We start from the raw sequence: 16,771 nt of genomic DNA on the forward strand, positions 1-16,771 counted from the left end.
CAATTCTATCCTACTCCGGGAGATTTACTCCCTTTACTTTTTTTTCTTATACATGTCTTTTTTTTAATTATTATTATTAAATTTCACACTATTTTAACCAAAAATCAACCAAACTAATTTCGTTTCATGTATGTAACATGTGTTATAATATTATTATTATTATTATTCTCAAAATTTAAAACTTAATATTTATATTTAAAAATTACGTGAAATTTTTATTTGATAGTAAAATTTTTATGTTTGAGGTTTGAGATTTTTATTTCTATTATTTTTATTTTTGTGTTAGAATCATATAAATTGTAAAAAATCAATATTTTAAAATTTAATTATTATAAGAAATTCTATGTTCTACCCATTTATAAACGCTAATAAAATTATTGTAGCTATTTTTAAATGCTAGACATATATATTATTTAGTGACAGGGAGTAAATCTCCGGAGTAGGATAGAATTGGCCGAAATTCAATTACATGATTTTGCTAAGAAATACCAAAATGGATGAGTGTCACTGAATCAGCACATATTGTCTAGAGATGTCAATGGGACAGGTATGGCTAAACCCCAGACCCGCCCCATGAAGAAAATTTCGATTCATTACTCACCACACCTCGGTTAAATATTTTTTGGACCCGTCTCACCCCGAATACGAAATGGGGCTGGTTAAACTCATGAGACCCGTTAGACCCGAATTTTTTTAAAATGAAAACATTAATCTTCTTTGAGAGATATCTTGAAGCTTGAACCACTAGCATTAACGTATAGTTATGGTGGTGCAGAGACTGTAGGACTTTATTTATAATTGATCTACTTATTTGGATAATAAACTAAAATCCAACCCAAAACAGAATCAGACATGTCTATGGTTGACCTGATATGCTACAAAAATAAAAATTAATAAAACTAAATCTTAGAATATTTATATCCACATATATGGGATGGATATTATAGGACTCATAACCCGCCTCATATCCATACGAGTCTGAAAAACTGGACCCGAGACCCACCCCATGATCCATTTAGTATGCCCAAACCTGTCTAGATGAGACGAATCCATTGCGGGTCTGGGTAAAACCTAGACTCATTGACATCCCTGATATTGCCATCTAAGTACGCTACACAATTTACCGATTCCTCCGTTGCAAAATAGCAAATTCAATAAATACAGTCCCGGAGGAGTTGAATGTTCATACTATACAGAAAAATTAATAAATTCTGCATATTTTCTTTTTGCAACACTCAAATACAATCATCTGTGGAGGCTTTCATAAATTAGAAACTATAATCAGATGACGAAGATGAACCTCTACTCCTATCCACGTTCCCAACTTGCTCTGCACCCCTTGATTGGTTTTCCTCGTCATTGTATTGTTCATCGAACTCTCCATTAATGTTATAGTCTGACTGTTCAAAATCTTCAACGTCGTCATCATCTTCATCCATGTTGTCTCTATTGCCAATGTCAACATGTTGATCATCTTCCACATCCACTCTATGATAATCAACACTTCCCACGTCAGGAAGATCCACCAAAATACCGTTATACTCATCTGCAGATGCCTGAACATTTAAATAGTCAAAATCCGATTGTTCGGAACTGCTGCTACCATTCTCACCACCCTCAGCTTCAATGGGTGTTTCTTCCAAATCCCATTCCTCTTTGCGAATACATGGGGTTTCGGAAACTTGATCCAAGGAAACACTCTTCTCACCAACATTCTCTCTCACTCTTCTAGCAGGTTTTTGCCTATTTCTGACAGAGCGACGGCCTTTTTTACATCCACTTGGCCGGCCTCTCCATCCTGTAAGTTCACTAAAATTTTCACTCCTTCCTATGGTAACATGGCACTGGTCACCACGACAATAGTAGGTTTTTCTCTGTGATTTTCCACTATTGCGATTTGGACCTCTTGGACGTCCTCGACCTCGTTTCAAGCTGGTATGTCCACTTACCAGATCAAGCCAATAATCATGTTGCAAATATCCAGCTCGTGATACATTATCTATCAAACTCCCCACTCTTGAAGGAAATTTCTAAGCAAGTAAAAATTATTCAGATACCAAAATAAAAACTTTAAAATGCATGGATCAATAATAGTAAAGAAAGGGTGTTCAAAGATTTTAACTCAGTATCAAGTCCCCATAAAATAGTTAGTCTAGCCCGAACGAAAAAAGTGAAATATCATCGACTTAATCAATCAGAAAAAGAGTGTTAGATGACTTTATCCATCCGACAACTGAATGACTGAGCTGGGCGAGGTTGAACATCAAATGCCGTGATATAAATGTGGGTTAAAAATTAGATATGCATAAAATAGCCTTTCTAGCTTACATTTTTTCACAGGGGGAGGGCCGGGAGCGGAGCAAACCATAAGAGTCAAGCTAAACATACCAAACTGATTTGTGCTTTTCGTCGGACTTTAGTTCATGATTTACCATGGTCAGCCTCAGAAGTAATTTGCCACATAGTTTGGATATACAAGATTTTGTGTAACCACCACTTAATCAAGATGTTCAAACAGGTTTTCACGGTAATTGGCTTTTTCAATATAAAAACTCGAAGTCCCAGCAACGTAGAAGCTCAAGGGCATAGAACATTAGATTAGAGGCCCCGAGCGAAGGAAAGCTCAAGGGCATAGAATATTAGAATTAGAGGGCATAGAATATTAGAATTAGAGGCCCGACCAAAGGAAAACTGAAAAACCTCCCCTCCAAGTGAAAAAAATGGAGCAAAATATTGCCCAACAACTATGCATGGACAACATACAAATTACTTTAAATTATCTCCATAAATAAAAATGCTTACAGTATAATACCCAGCTCCATTATCCTCCAGACAAGCTTCTTTTTGTTGGGGTGTGTAATAAATGGATGAATCAAGTTCCATGAGCCTTAAAGCTACAGCAGGCGTCGTATGCGGTATCCATGAAAGTACAGAAATTGCACCAGGTCTGGAGAAACTATCAGCTGAATGTTCTATATGGTTAGAGGAACTCAATAATTCACAGGTAGCCTTGTTCGACGCTGACAAAAAGCTCCTTTCAATGCTATTTTCCAGTAAAGTCAGAGTCTGAACATATCCAGCAATGGGCAAAAAAACAATAAGATAAGGAGAAAAGGGGAATAATAATCAAAGTTCATTTCAGTAATAAACTCAAAAAAAATAAAGCAAAAAATGGCAGATAAATGTAGAACCAATCAAGATAAGGTTAAACAACAGTTGGTGAAAAAAGTATAACTCGTTGAAATTGAGAATTTTCTCCCTTCAACATCTTAATCAAGAGATTACGAAGGATAAGAATTTTATCTCATTGCCACCAGTACCTATATACAGGTTAAGGAGGGGAATACAGTTTACAAGATCTTCCCCACATGCACACACCAAATGGAAGGAGAGAGAGAGAGAGAGAGACCTCAAGAAGCTCGGCCGGTGATGATGACAAATGCAACTTCATACCCCATAATTTTCGGTTCTCATCTGACCAAACAGATTTAAAAGCCTCTGGTGGAATCGAGGCCTGCAGAGCAAGAATTTGTTACCATGATCAACAAGCAAGGATCTCCAAGGAAATTGACGGATGAAAGGATCAAAAGTAAGAATTTTCATGTGCCGTATTCTAACCTCAATTGTTGTTAATAGAGCTTTCAGCAATCTAATCTGCAGGGGAAAAGATAGTTTGTGCAGGACCCTTCCAAATCCTTCAATTGGTTTCCTTTTGCAATCAGTTATATGCTCAAGAAAATCGAAAGTTCTCTCAGAAACACTGCACGTCCCGTGACAGGAAGGACACTGGGTATCATCACAAGAAAACAACTCATGGCAGTGCTTGCAAATATCCGACAGTTGTTGACGCCTCAATCTTCCATATCTATGGGCAGCTAACAGTTTGGAGTTAAGGCATCCGTCCATCATCCACTTCTCAAAATCATAATAACTTTCTATCATATCATTTTCCTTTTCTCTGTTTTTCCCAAACTCAATGGGAAATTGTAACTCATTCCCCGGTGAATTAGAATATGATGCAAATTCAAACCTCTTAGAGCTATCCGTACTGGGATAGCAATCAAGCTTAGGCCTCATTTGCAAAATTTCTTCATCGACCTCATCAGAAACATGCTTAACAGAAGTTGCACGTGATAAGTTGGTTCTAGCAGTTGCTTTAAAAGATGATTCAACTTTTAGTAACATTGAATGCAAATGACACTCTCTAGTTCCCCGGACATCCAAAGATGACAATAGAGCATTGAAGTCCTGCACGTAAGGTTAAAGCACTTAAATAGCCAAAATTTTCACAACTCGATGTATCATATATGTAGAATGACGTAAATGAAATCACATGCACTTGAACTGCCATACAAACAAATACACAAATCGTTACTTAAAATTCTTCAACACAATATTAATTAGAATCTACTTGGATAATTTAGCCAGAATTCTAAACAAAATAAAAGAAAACAAGAGAACTTGTCATTGAGTTCCACGAACTAAAAACCGAAGTAAAATTTATGCTGAAGATAGGACCTTAAGTTTGCAGCATTCTGAAGCAAGATACCACATAACAAAGGTAACAAAATGGTTTTAAAAGAAACAACAGATTTTTCTCTGGATAAGGAAACAAACAGAGAAAGTCAAAAACTTTAACCATTACATTGATGCCGATAACTTTGATGGGGCTAATCATTCAGAAAGTTCATTGTCAGCATAAAAATGTTTACATCAACCAGTCAAACCGGAAGTAAGATGAGGATACTATGATTTTCAAATGAGAGAACAGGGAATCTTGCAAGTTTTCACTAAATCTATGAGACAAGAAAAAGAGAATAATTTATGTTGGGCTTGAAAATTGCAAGAAATAAAAGAACACAAAATAAATAAATAGATAAATATTTATACATATGTAGATATATATGTATATATAGGAGTTGGAGATAGACCAATAAATTAATCAACTAAAGGAAGGATATTCACAAGGCACTTTCACAGGCCACTAGTATACCTGAAAAGCAAACAGTTCAAAGAAATAAATAGAAATACCTCTTCAGAATCAATAAGTCTCCAGACACCATTAAAGAACTCAACAAATATTCGGCCAGAGCAGGGATCATTTGGAGATGGAGATGTTATCAACTGCCAATATCGATTAAATCTACGATCCAGTCCAAGAGGCAATGACCTATATACGTACATTTCCTCTGCACGGTGACTAATGAAAGCTTTTAATTCTTTACGTGACTTTTCAGCTGCATATACAGATTGCTGAAGCAGCAACGCATCAGAAAACATAGGATACTCTTGGGTCGAGGCATCATTACAAGAATTTTGCTCATTCTGTTGATCATTTAAGTCCACCAGCAAGAATTTACGGTTCGAAGATGACATCTCATTTCTCATATCAATATCACCCAGAGGACTTTTCCTGTCCTCAACAGCAGATTGGGAGTATATTTGATCAGCTCTGTTAACTACAAATGACGAATGTTGCAATCTCAAAACTTGTTCGTCTTTTACACGACGCTTATCAAGCTGAGCCTCCGCCCACATCTGCTTCTTTAATGCATTTGCCGATTCCAGGCGTTCCTGAAAAGTTCACTTAATTAGAAACAAGAAAACAATACGAAAAAAAATAATACATGAGTAAGTTCCAAAAAGAATTGAGAGTACCTCCAATGCAAGGCGAATAGCATTTCCCTCATTCACTACACCAACCAAAGCAATAAGGGCATTCAATCGCTCTTCAATGCTCAGATCAGTATACTCCCCTTCAGTAAGTCCTTGAACCCACGATTCTAGAGAATCATATTCATCAATTACAGCTGTATCTTGATCAGAAATAGAATTGGGATGAGCCGCAGCAACATCATATAAAGATCCTCCATTACATTTTATATCACCAAAACAATGAGAAAGAACAGAATCGCCTTGTATAATTCCATGTGACACCGAGGGGGTATCCCTGAACACACTTAAGCTTTCCTTCCCATGGTGAGAGAAATTTTTATTTCTAAGATTCAACTTTTCACTAGAATAAGAATTTTCCTTTAGTTTTAACTCGGAGTCCAAATCATCCGCATCGGGATCTTCCGCAACTTCACTGTCAGAGTCTTGATCTTGTTCAGCATCCTCCTTTTCAACATCTTCTGCATCGTCTCCCTCGGTAATTCCATTTTGATACACCCGAATTTTCTCCCTGGCTGCAGCAAGTATAGACTCTGCGTCAACAGGATCTTTCCTGTAAGGTGATCGTACACAATATGTTGATGGAGCTGTTCTCTCGAAGAGCTTTGTATCCCTTGACAAAGCAGCAGAAATAGACGCTTCGGGTGTTTTACTCGTTGTGAGATCTCGAAGACCTGATTTCTTTATCCAAATGATAAAGCTTCTTAGAAACGCAGCAGGAACTATTGATGCTTGGAATGCTCAATGAATGTTACCTGAATTTTGTTCGCGACCTCCAATATTGAAAGACCCTTACTACCCACCAATGAAAGAATGTGAAATGCAGCAAATTTGACAGTTCCAGGGGTCAAACGATGCCTAGACCTTCGAGGTTTTGAAAGCCCTCTTTCTTGCATGAGGGCAACAGCATTCTCCACAGCTAATCCACTTCGTAAATTGGATATGATTTCAGAACCATCATCAACCTGGGCTTGCATACAATTAAGAAAAATATGAACCATATAAATTTAGAAACTCTTATGAAGGAATCAAGGAGCTAACATCTTTTTATTATTGTTCGCTACAGACATACTCAAGATTAGATGGGCATTTTATAAGTAATTATTTTGCATTTATACCATGGGAATAACACTACAACAAATTGAAATTTATTGAAACTACACAAAACCGCCAATATAAAAGGATTTATGTAATTAAAACTGCACTTAGAAAAGGTTCAATTGTGTAAAATTTGCAAACAACTGATTTAAGACGGAAGGAAAAAAATTTAATGCTTGGAAACTTTTATGTGTCAACACCTTTTGAAGAGACAAAGATATCACTAATAACTGATGGGCAAAACAAAAATTTAGTAAGTCCATATAGCAAATACCACAAATAAGATAATGAAAGGGAAGAAATAATATAACAGGAAAATACAATGGACTTAGATCACCACACGAAATTTCAAGTCTAGATTAAGTAATATACCACCATGAATAATAAGAAATGAAGTCTAGCAGAACATAAATACTCCAAAATTCAATAATACTTTGAATCACAACATAACTGTTGGGTGTATCACACACAACTACTTGCATAATAAATGCAAGATTAAAGACAGACAGACACAAGCGCATAAACACCTATGAATATATAAGTGCATGTACTATGTTCACAAGCATGATCGCGGGTATATGAATTAATTCAATAAGATAAAATACAAATAAAACTCACAGAAATCCACCCAATAAGCTTTAGAAAACTGAAAACATACGTGCCTCATTTGCATCATGGGCATATCCAGGTTCCACCTTCCGCTTTAATTTTGGCCCAAAACCAGCAGACAGAGCAAATTGCCTTAACACTTCAGGCCAAGTGAGAGGAGATAGGTGACGCTGCCAGCTAAGCAAATCAAACCCCCAAGCATAAGCCTGCTCAGAAGACATGAAATTAAGTAACAGTGGATTACAATTAGTTGAAAGTACAGACACAAGCCTTAACATGCTACCTACCCCTTCAACAATCTGTAGGTGTCCTCCCCCAGGATTAATAGCAGAACTTTGATTCGTCGCCGGTGCAGTGGCTGGTGTTCTTGCAACATCCTCAATATCTTTCATAATGGATCTCAGAAGGGCTACATGAATTTCTCCTAGCAGCCGTGAATCCTGCATCATTGGATCAAGCTTGTTAGTTCCACGAATCCGAAAAACATAAAGCTGATTGCCCCATAACAAAAATTTGCAACTAGGGACCTTGAAAACTTACAAAGTCATTAAATGCTTGGGTGAACTCATCCAAAGTGAAAGGCCATAGACCAAGAACATCAGCAAACGTAATTAAGAATCTCCAAACCTACAAATTTGCACACTCAGAACCGCCAGATACTGTAAACACGTAACATGAACGCCAAAGTCCATCGTAGGCGATTAGCTCTAGAAATTTGATCACCCCATTAGATGGGGATAGCACAACAATCTATTAAATTGCACAATAAGACATCTTGATGCAATCAACCAAAAAAGAAATGTTCTTGATCTCCACAAAAGCACGTGACAAAATTGAGTTTTTTCCCTAAAAGTAATTGGTGATTCCTTGAAGTAAGAGCTATCAGAAATTTAAAAAAAAAAAACCTTTTACCACAAGTAAAGACTACGAAAATAGTGACAGAACTAACAGAGAAGCTCAGTCACTTGTTCTGCATAGGAGAAAACAATAAACACCCAAATCATGGGTTTTAAACTATTAGGAAGTAATATGCCAAGTAAGACTTCGACAGTTTGTATCCCAAAAAAGGAGCAAGGCAAGACACAAATCTAAAGTTTTTAATCATATGTTGGGTATCAGCCAACAGTCTGCAATCAGTAATCACAGAAATAAATTTCCGATCATATGTTAAAGCACTATAAGCATTCATCATCCATTAGTTGTTCAATCAGACCTTCAGAAAGAAACCAAAGACCAAGTCACAAGTACGTGTCAATGCACATGTAGGTAAGGCAGGTTAGGACGCATGCATCATAAAATTCTGACTCATTTTAATGCTTGTGTGCGTTGACACAATACATTTAAACAATATTATAAACAGCAGGATTGATATGGGTAAAGTAAAAGAACCAACATAGTTGTTAGAAGTGGAAAGTGCAAAACATATCATAGAGCCTGGGTGCAAGATAAGGCACACCCTTTATTTAAGGGAAGTGCATGAAATAACGATAAGGTAGAATCTAAATACTTTAAGAAATTTTTATTAAGGACAACAAAACAAAATTCATTTGTATATAAGCAAAAATTAATGCTTTTTATCTCGTATTTAATCGTGAATTTACTATCTCTTTACTGTAGGCAAGTATAAAAGGGTTTTGAGCCTTTAAAACGCACAAAGAGTTGAGAAATACGGTTAAAGTTCAGGCTTCATTAAAGGTCTGCGCCTTACCTTATATCAAGGTGCAAAGACAGAACCTCGATGAGCCTTGAGCATAAGCCCTTGTGGGCTTTTAGTAACTATGACATAGAGCAAAAGATCCATTTGGGAGAGTAAACTCACCATAATAAGATTGCCAACATTCTCATCCGAATCAGTCCAAGGTTGGACTCCAAATGGCTTCTTCAAGTGTACGGACTTAGGTGGGAATCCAGGGAGTTTATCTACAGAATGAAAATTCACCATGTATTTTAAATAATAAATTGCATCAGTTTCCGAAAAGATATTCAGGAAGAACATGGTCTTAGCTTAGAGTGAATTTACCAAATTCTAAACATGGTTAGTATGAAATCATCTTCCTAATCCAAGTAACAATCAACAAGGAAATAATGCATTTTGATGGGCTCAAACTTTGTCCGGAAAAAAAATTTCAACAGATTTGTCATTTGTTTCAACTTTTTTTTTTGGGGGAAAGATCTCTAAGTTTCCATCCATACGTTTCAATCAACAAATTAGTTCAAAAGCAACTACTTCAACACACAAATATAACACAAGTACACAACCATACTTTTTTTCTCAACTTTCTTTGATCACTATTTTTTCATATAATCATAAAGCCATACCATTCAATAACATTTGAGGTATATCACAAATTACCTTTCAACGAGTCAAGGTTTTGTAAAGTATCGTCGTCAAGAGCCAAAATCGAAGGCAAACCCTTACTTGACGCAGCAAGCTCCATGAGTTCCAGGCGTTCATCATCAATCAAATCCATCGATTCCTTAGCAATTCTTCGAGCAGCGGCTCTATTGTTGGCAGCTTTGAACCTAACTGCTTCCTTCTCCCGGCGTAATTCCTCTTTAAGCCTCATCTTCTCCGCCTAACAAGAAAAAACCATTATGTAAGAACCTTTCAACTCAAGTAATAAAAAAATGAAAGCACATAAATAAGTATAACAACTGACTCTGATATATTCCTTTTGCAAAAATTTCTCCCTTCGTTCCATTTCGCGCCTTTGCTCCCTCCGGTGTCTCTCTTCTTCACGCTGCTTTTCACGCAACACTCTTTCCTCTTCCTTCCGTCTTTCACGATCCTTCCTTTCGATTTCTTTCCTCATTTGCTCATCTCTCTAAAAAATATGAAAGATAACCTTAACCACAGACAAAATTGGGGTATAATTTTGGGTCAATTGCCTCCATGAAAATTAAAAAATTGAAAAAAAAACACAATACAAAAATGAAGGGACATGTCAATACTAAATCAGACCTTTCTCCTTAAAATGTTTTGTTTCTCTAGCTCTTTCCGTATTCTTTTATCGTGTGCTCTAACTTCCTTAGCAATTCTAGCCTCTTCAGTCTGCAAAATGTTAATCAACACATAAGAAATTTCTACAAATAGAGCAACGTTCCTGCAAGTAAAAGACATCATTGATACAATTAATTTCATCAACTGGCAACTATATGACTGATTTAGCCTGCCAGAGAACAGAGGCTAATGTAGAGTATGAAAACAATGTCCTGAAATACAGAAACATAGATACGTGCGATCCAAGAACAATTATCTCTAGCACCAAATGTTAAACCACAACATGAACCCCACATGGGTTTGAAAAGCTGAAGCAAGTTTAAGAAGAAAATACGCACCTTGCGTTTCCTCTCCATCTTCATTTCATCATGAATGATGACCCTATCTGGTGTCACAATTTGATTATCCAACCCAGTTTTTGGATGAACATAATGAGCATCAATGTGGACATCCGCGATGGGTGCTATTCGAGGAACGATGTCCACATCTCCAGAAGCAGGAGACAGGTGGAGACTGTGCCTTCCTTGCTGTGGTAAAAGACTAAAACTTGGCATATGAACCTGAAGTCCATATCCAGAGTGTACTTGCTCATTGTTATGCGTACTAGATTTCCCAGTGGGTAATGGAACTCGAGCATTCCTTATATCAGAAGGTGAACCATATAAATGAGGCGGCAGAGCCTTTTCATAGACATCATTTCTTGCATGTGATTTTTCAGGGAGAAACTGGTATTCATGGAGAGCCTGTGAAGAACCCTGAAAGGCTAGATATTAATTTCCCAACCAATCCAGATTTGATCCTTACTGACAGTATTACACATTAATAAAAATTATGCAACCAAAAATAGACAGTGCCAGAATTGAAGTAGATGATCATAGCTGTGAAATTTTGGAACTAATCGAGCTTTTATGCATGGGTTGTCTATAAAAATCTGAAGGGGAAAATAGTTTTATACTTAAGTTACAGAGCATTAGGAGTAAAAGGACTGACAAAATAAAATTTGTCCTAAAGTGGCTAGCATTGTTTTCTATTTCAATCATTTTGCAAGTTTTAATACAGAGTGCTTTGAATTCAAATTCAGTCAACAATAAGCAATTACTAAGGGAGCCGATAATACCTTGGTGGAATAGCATCCATGATGTTAATGCGTGCTATTCACAAGTAAATGATATTAAATTCCGTAGAAGACGAGAAGGAAGGATATTCAATCAAAATCCACCAGACTTTGTCCAAGCAGAATCATAATTCAAAGAACTTTTTATGCAAGCACACACTCAAATTTGTTTATAACTCAAGACTCCAGCCTAGAAAAAGACAAATCCTACACTGTTAACCGACTTAGTTGTCCAATTCAAACAACTTAAATTTTGAATTCTCTCATACCTTGATTGGCATAATATCCAGCCTCTCATTTAATTGGAGATCACATGGCCACCCAGCTGGTTTATGTTGTCCTGATGGAACTGTTAGATGTCAACACTTACAAGCTAGTCAAGTGAGAGAATTTAAGGAAATAACAAGCAAAATACACAATGTTATACTATTTACACAAAAATTTAAATAAAAATAAAGCACATATGCATGGGAAGCAAGTCATGTTTTCTTGCCATTAAGAGGAAATTCATGAGAAAAAGGATCGTTTTGCGTTTTTATTCCAGATATCAACTGTACATAGTCAACCCATTTCTTACTATGCACAATTCAATCCATCATCCAACATTTCCACTCCTTATTAGAACTTTCATTTTCGGTGGGATATAAGGGATGAGGAGGTGAGTTAACTATATTGCTAGGATCCATAGATAGGGTCAGCTTGATCGAAGTAACGGAAGACAATAAGAAGGGGGTTTGGGATCTTTCTTTGAGTCTTTCTTTTCAGACATTAGTTATCCCTTTTTTCCTCTTTATCAAACCATTTGGAAAACGCCTATTCTATCCAAGGTGCAAGTATTCTCATGGATTGAAGTGTTTGAAAAATTACCAATGTCAAAGATGTTGCAAAAAAGGTTTCCTACTTGTTCTCTTTGTCCAAGTTTGTGTTATGTCAGCAAGAAGTGGAGACCCAGGACCATTTGCTCATTCGTTGTCCATTTTTGCGCTCTCTTGGTTTAAAGCATTGCTGGAGTTAGGCTTGATTTGGGTATCTCCATGATCAACTTGAGATTCATTCGCAGCATATCTTTGTCGTGATCGAGAAAGAAAGTGCATAATTTTTTTGGTTGAGATGGTTCATCGTCTAAGTTGATCCGTGTGGATGAAGAACAATATGATGATTTTTTAAGACCAAGAAGACACGTCAAGGAATGTTGATAAGATTAAATTCAGGGTTTTATGCTAGAGTTCGAAAAATATATAGTTCAATTCGTTCGGTCTTAGATTTGTATAAGAATTGAGGTCTTATGTTATATTTATTTATTATGACTACGGATCTCAATTCTTTTTGCTTGGACTTCTGGTCTGCTTTTTGAAATTAATATCTTTAATTAATATAATATTGTTTCTTATCCAAAAAAATATCAAGATTTGGGTTTTATCCATAAAATCATTTAAAAAAATCAATTCGAGCTTAACTATTCCCAGTTTGCACATTAACCTTATGTCACTCTCCTTTTTAATATGTTTCTATGCACCACTTATTGACCTCTCCAATAACATAGAATTGTTAGGTAAATATTATTTCATTAAACTCATGCGCTGCAATTTACTTCACTTAAACAACATTGGAATCTCTAAGAAACTGGAATGCTCTCCCATAAAAATTCAACCACTCTTCACCACAGAACAACATCCAAAAGTGGAAACGCTGAAACGAGTAGAGGTCCATGCTTCATGGATAAGCACAAAGAAATACTATGATGTTTTAGAAATATAAAACTAACACAATACGCGATATCAAACATCCAGTTGATTAGTAAAAATGTCAAATATTATCAAGTAAAAAATGTAGAATTCCTAGCTTTGCACAAGTTGATTTTTCAACTAGCAATTTTAACCACAACCTCAGCCAAGGCATAAACCACAATTATGTTGAAGTTCAGCAAAAAAAAAAAGAAATTACCACAATACACTGCCTTATTACTAAATAACAAGGAAACCTCAAATATTCAATTATTGAAGTAACATAGGTGTAAGTTGTAAGCTAGCTAATATCAGAGTTCTAAAAAGAGCTAAAAAACGTGAATTATGCGGGATTAATCGTGAAACGTGATGAAAAAGCTTTGCTTTGGGCTATGGCGTGAAAAATGCGGTCAACCCTTTGGAAAACCATATTATGCATGTAAAAAATGCGAAAGGCACGAAAAAACGGGCAAAAAAAGAAAATGCAACTTTTTTTAGATAAGCTTTGAAATTAATTTTTAGTTCTTTTTAAAAAATTTTATTTAAATAATAAATATTTAATAATATAAAAATTTTAACCAAAAAAAAATTAAAAGGCATCAAAATAAAATTTGTCCTTAACTCTTCTTTTATTTGCAACTAAGATACGACACTTGACCCAACATTGACCAGCAAAAGTTTGTGCAACTAATCTTAAAATTTGTGTATTCGTGTATTATTAAATCTATTAATTAACTTAATATAATTAAAATTATAATAAAAACAAAAAAAAAATTCATGCTTAATCTCGTACTAAAACAGCGTGAGTTTGTAAAGCTTGAAGCTAGATATCGACGCTTCGCGCTTTTTAGAATCTTGCCTAATAATACAACGCAAGGGCATCTTAGACAAATAACATGGCTTTTCCTCATCTTGAATACCTTCCACAAACTTCACACAATCAAAGCCTGCTCATATCTACTTGCAAGCAACAAATGCCCCATGTTAGGGTACTTTCTCGAACTATGACATTTGAGACAGTGCTCACAAAATAATTAAATAACTATCTCAAAGTTCCTGACCGCAACAAGATCAATTCACTTATTAATGTTAAAGAATCAATTACACAGAAAACGTCACAAACATCATGGTCTAATTTATGATGATTATAAAAAGAGAAAACTAATTTATTTGGATTGATACTCAAAACAACCCAATCATACTCCCACATTGATAATACTTTTGATATAAAACTTAAGCAATATAGCACTGATGAGTTCTCAAGATGGTAAATGTACACAGCCAGCTCAGGCGGTTCATATCTTCATTCGTAATATTTCCAAGACAAATAAAAAAATTCATCTCGAAGAAACTTACCAATTGGAGCACCAAATGCACCTGGAGGTAAAGGGTCAAACTCCATGCCCAAAATCGGGCCATTCTCCCTCAGCGGCTCCCCCAACTGTGCCTCCACAAATGCGATGGCTCTCTGCTCAGACACAGCAAGAGGAGGCTCATAAAACCTCCTCATGAGAGGTAATTCTGTCGAAATCCTTGGCACAGCAGTCCCAACCTTATGAACTACTCTCTGCTGCCGCTGGAAAGAATCCACATTCCCAAACAAACTTAGTCCTGATGAAAACTCCTCCTTTGTCAAATCAGCATTAATTGCTTTCAGTTCATCCGCGCAGCCACCCGAGGTTGCTCGAACTACAGAAGGGGAGACTGTTTTCCTTGGACGCTTTTCTGTGGCGGGTTTACGGTCTTTTAACCTTCGATGGCAGAACCACATCTGCAGTTGTCTATCAGAGAGGCCTAATTTAACAGAAAGCTCTGTTCTCAATGCCTCGGATGGGTATGATTCCGCTACAGCCAAAAACACAGGTACTTCTATAAATTTCAGCCATAAAGTAGCTCCGACAACTATGAATTCACTAATGAAAGGCACACAATCTCTCTCTAAATATTTTGAAACTAAAACTTTTAAAATTTTAAAATGTGAGAAACATACTAAAAAGAATCTCACCAGCATAAGTTTTCTCAAGAATCTCCAACTGAGAAGGAGTCTTCATTTTACGTTTGACCTTTGGCTCCCCCTCCATGTCCTTCTTCTCCACATCATCACTCACACCAACGCCGCCTCCGGCACTAACAAACTCCATTTCACTCAAGTTGCTAAAAATTTTAATCAACCCAAAAAAACTAGGGCACCAACAGATCAAGAATTCACAAAGAACCCTCCAGCGTACAACAAATAAACAAGAATTTCTCAGCAACCCTCCTCCAAAAAATGCTTACACAGAAAATTTCCGGGAAAAAAGGAAATATTCACTCATTACTCTATCCAGGAAACCAAAAAGAAAAAAAAAGGAAACGAAGACTGAGGAAAGAACATCCATTTCTCTCTCTAGAAACTCTATCGTTATTGGAACACAGCAAAACTTGAGTGAAAAAAAGATGTGTGGTTAAATTTAGAGAACACCAGTTAATAATAAATAATTAATACTGCAGCTGCAGATCATATCAAAAACAAAAATAATAACCATCATTATTATTCAACTACATACTACTCACTCGTTTTAAAAGTTCTGATTACTTCGTTTGTGGTGCGAAGAAAAAGGAAACGAGAAAAGAAAAGGGTGCCGATAAGAACTGAAATTGAAAGCAAGAAAAACAAGTACAAATAAACGAACCCAAAAACCAAAACAATAATTCCCTTTCTTTTTCTAATAAAAATAATCCTGCCACCCATCATTTCTTTCATTCCTCTTTCTATAATTTATCGTCGTTGAAATTTTGGGGGTTAATGCTATCGAATGTGATGCAATCAAGTCTCTCTGTGTGTGTTTTTTTTATGGGTACAAATATAAAAACAAAAGCAATCGCGTGAACTGTGTTGGCTATGTAAGAGCACATTCAATAAAGAATGTGGAGTAAATAGTGCGTCAGAAAAAAAAGGGTTGTGATTTTTTTTTTTGGGGGTTTGAAAATGGAACGCTTTGATTCACAAATTATTTTGTGGGTTTGTGGTTTTGGGTTTCTTTCTCCCTTTCTCTCTCTTCTCCTCTCCCTTTCTTCTCCTATTTATCATTTAATGACATGTATATATATAAGTCTAATTACACTTATCTTTCTTTTTAACTTTACTTTTTTTCAATCTTAATTACTTTTTCGGTCAGAGTGTTCACGTGTTTAATGTCTAATGTCACGTCAATAATTTTCGATAACACGTCGTATTTTTGTTTTATTACATCATTTCTTTCTGTTTTATCAGTAATCTGATGAAAAATTATTGAGATTGAAAATATTTTGTTTATTAATTTGAAAGTCTGACTATCAAAGCATCACCCACAAAAATTGGTCTTGAACCATTATTTTGCATAAGCAAAGAGAGAAACCCAAAAAAAAAGACATCAATTTTTTCAAAAACATGAAGTAAATGTTGAATTCCAAGATCAATGGTTTTCTTCTACTTTGCAGTCAAATATGATGACGACTGCGAAGAAATGCAACAGTTGTCGCCTTGTCGGTTTTGGGTTACGGAGGTAAAAGCCTGAATACAAGGGACTAATT

At 35.9% G+C, this 16,771-nt stretch overlaps 1 protein-coding gene across 4 annotated transcripts; it reads right to left on the minus strand.

Annotated features, from left to right (window-relative positions):
- Positions 1-1,135: 1,135 nt before the first annotated feature.
- Positions 1,136-16,257, minus strand: LOC140838574 (homeobox-DDT domain protein RLT2-like). 4 transcript variants are annotated; one of them, XM_073204994.1, is made up of 18 exons: positions 15,225-16,257; positions 14,576-15,064; positions 11,765-11,835; positions 10,720-11,124; positions 10,343-10,432; positions 10,041-10,205; positions 9,734-9,956; positions 9,200-9,300; positions 7,921-8,007; positions 7,668-7,820; positions 7,434-7,586; positions 6,429-6,638; positions 5,659-6,354; positions 5,032-5,574; positions 3,619-4,248; positions 3,410-3,514; positions 2,803-3,066; positions 1,136-2,030 (listed from the first exon to the last, which is right to left on the minus strand). In XM_073204994.1, the coding sequence occupies exons 1-18, from the start codon at positions 15,358-15,360 to the stop codon at positions 1,269-1,271; spliced, it is 5,283 nt and encodes a 1,760-aa protein (XP_073061095.1). In that variant the 5' UTR covers positions 15,361-16,257; the 3' UTR covers positions 1,136-1,268. The 4 variants fall into 4 exon arrangements, with proteins under 4 accessions (XP_073061095.1, XP_073061093.1, XP_073061094.1 ...); XM_073204992.1 differs by having other exon boundaries at positions 10,720-11,136; XM_073204993.1 differs by having other exon boundaries at positions 11,765-11,844.
- Positions 16,258-16,771: the final 514 nt, after the last annotated feature.

The sequence above is a fragment of the Primulina eburnea genome, chromosome 8 (assembly GCF_022965805.1).
Source record: "Primulina eburnea isolate SZY01 chromosome 8, ASM2296580v1, whole genome shotgun sequence".
Classification (NCBI taxonomy): domain Eukaryota; kingdom Viridiplantae; phylum Streptophyta; class Magnoliopsida; order Lamiales; family Gesneriaceae; genus Primulina; species Primulina eburnea.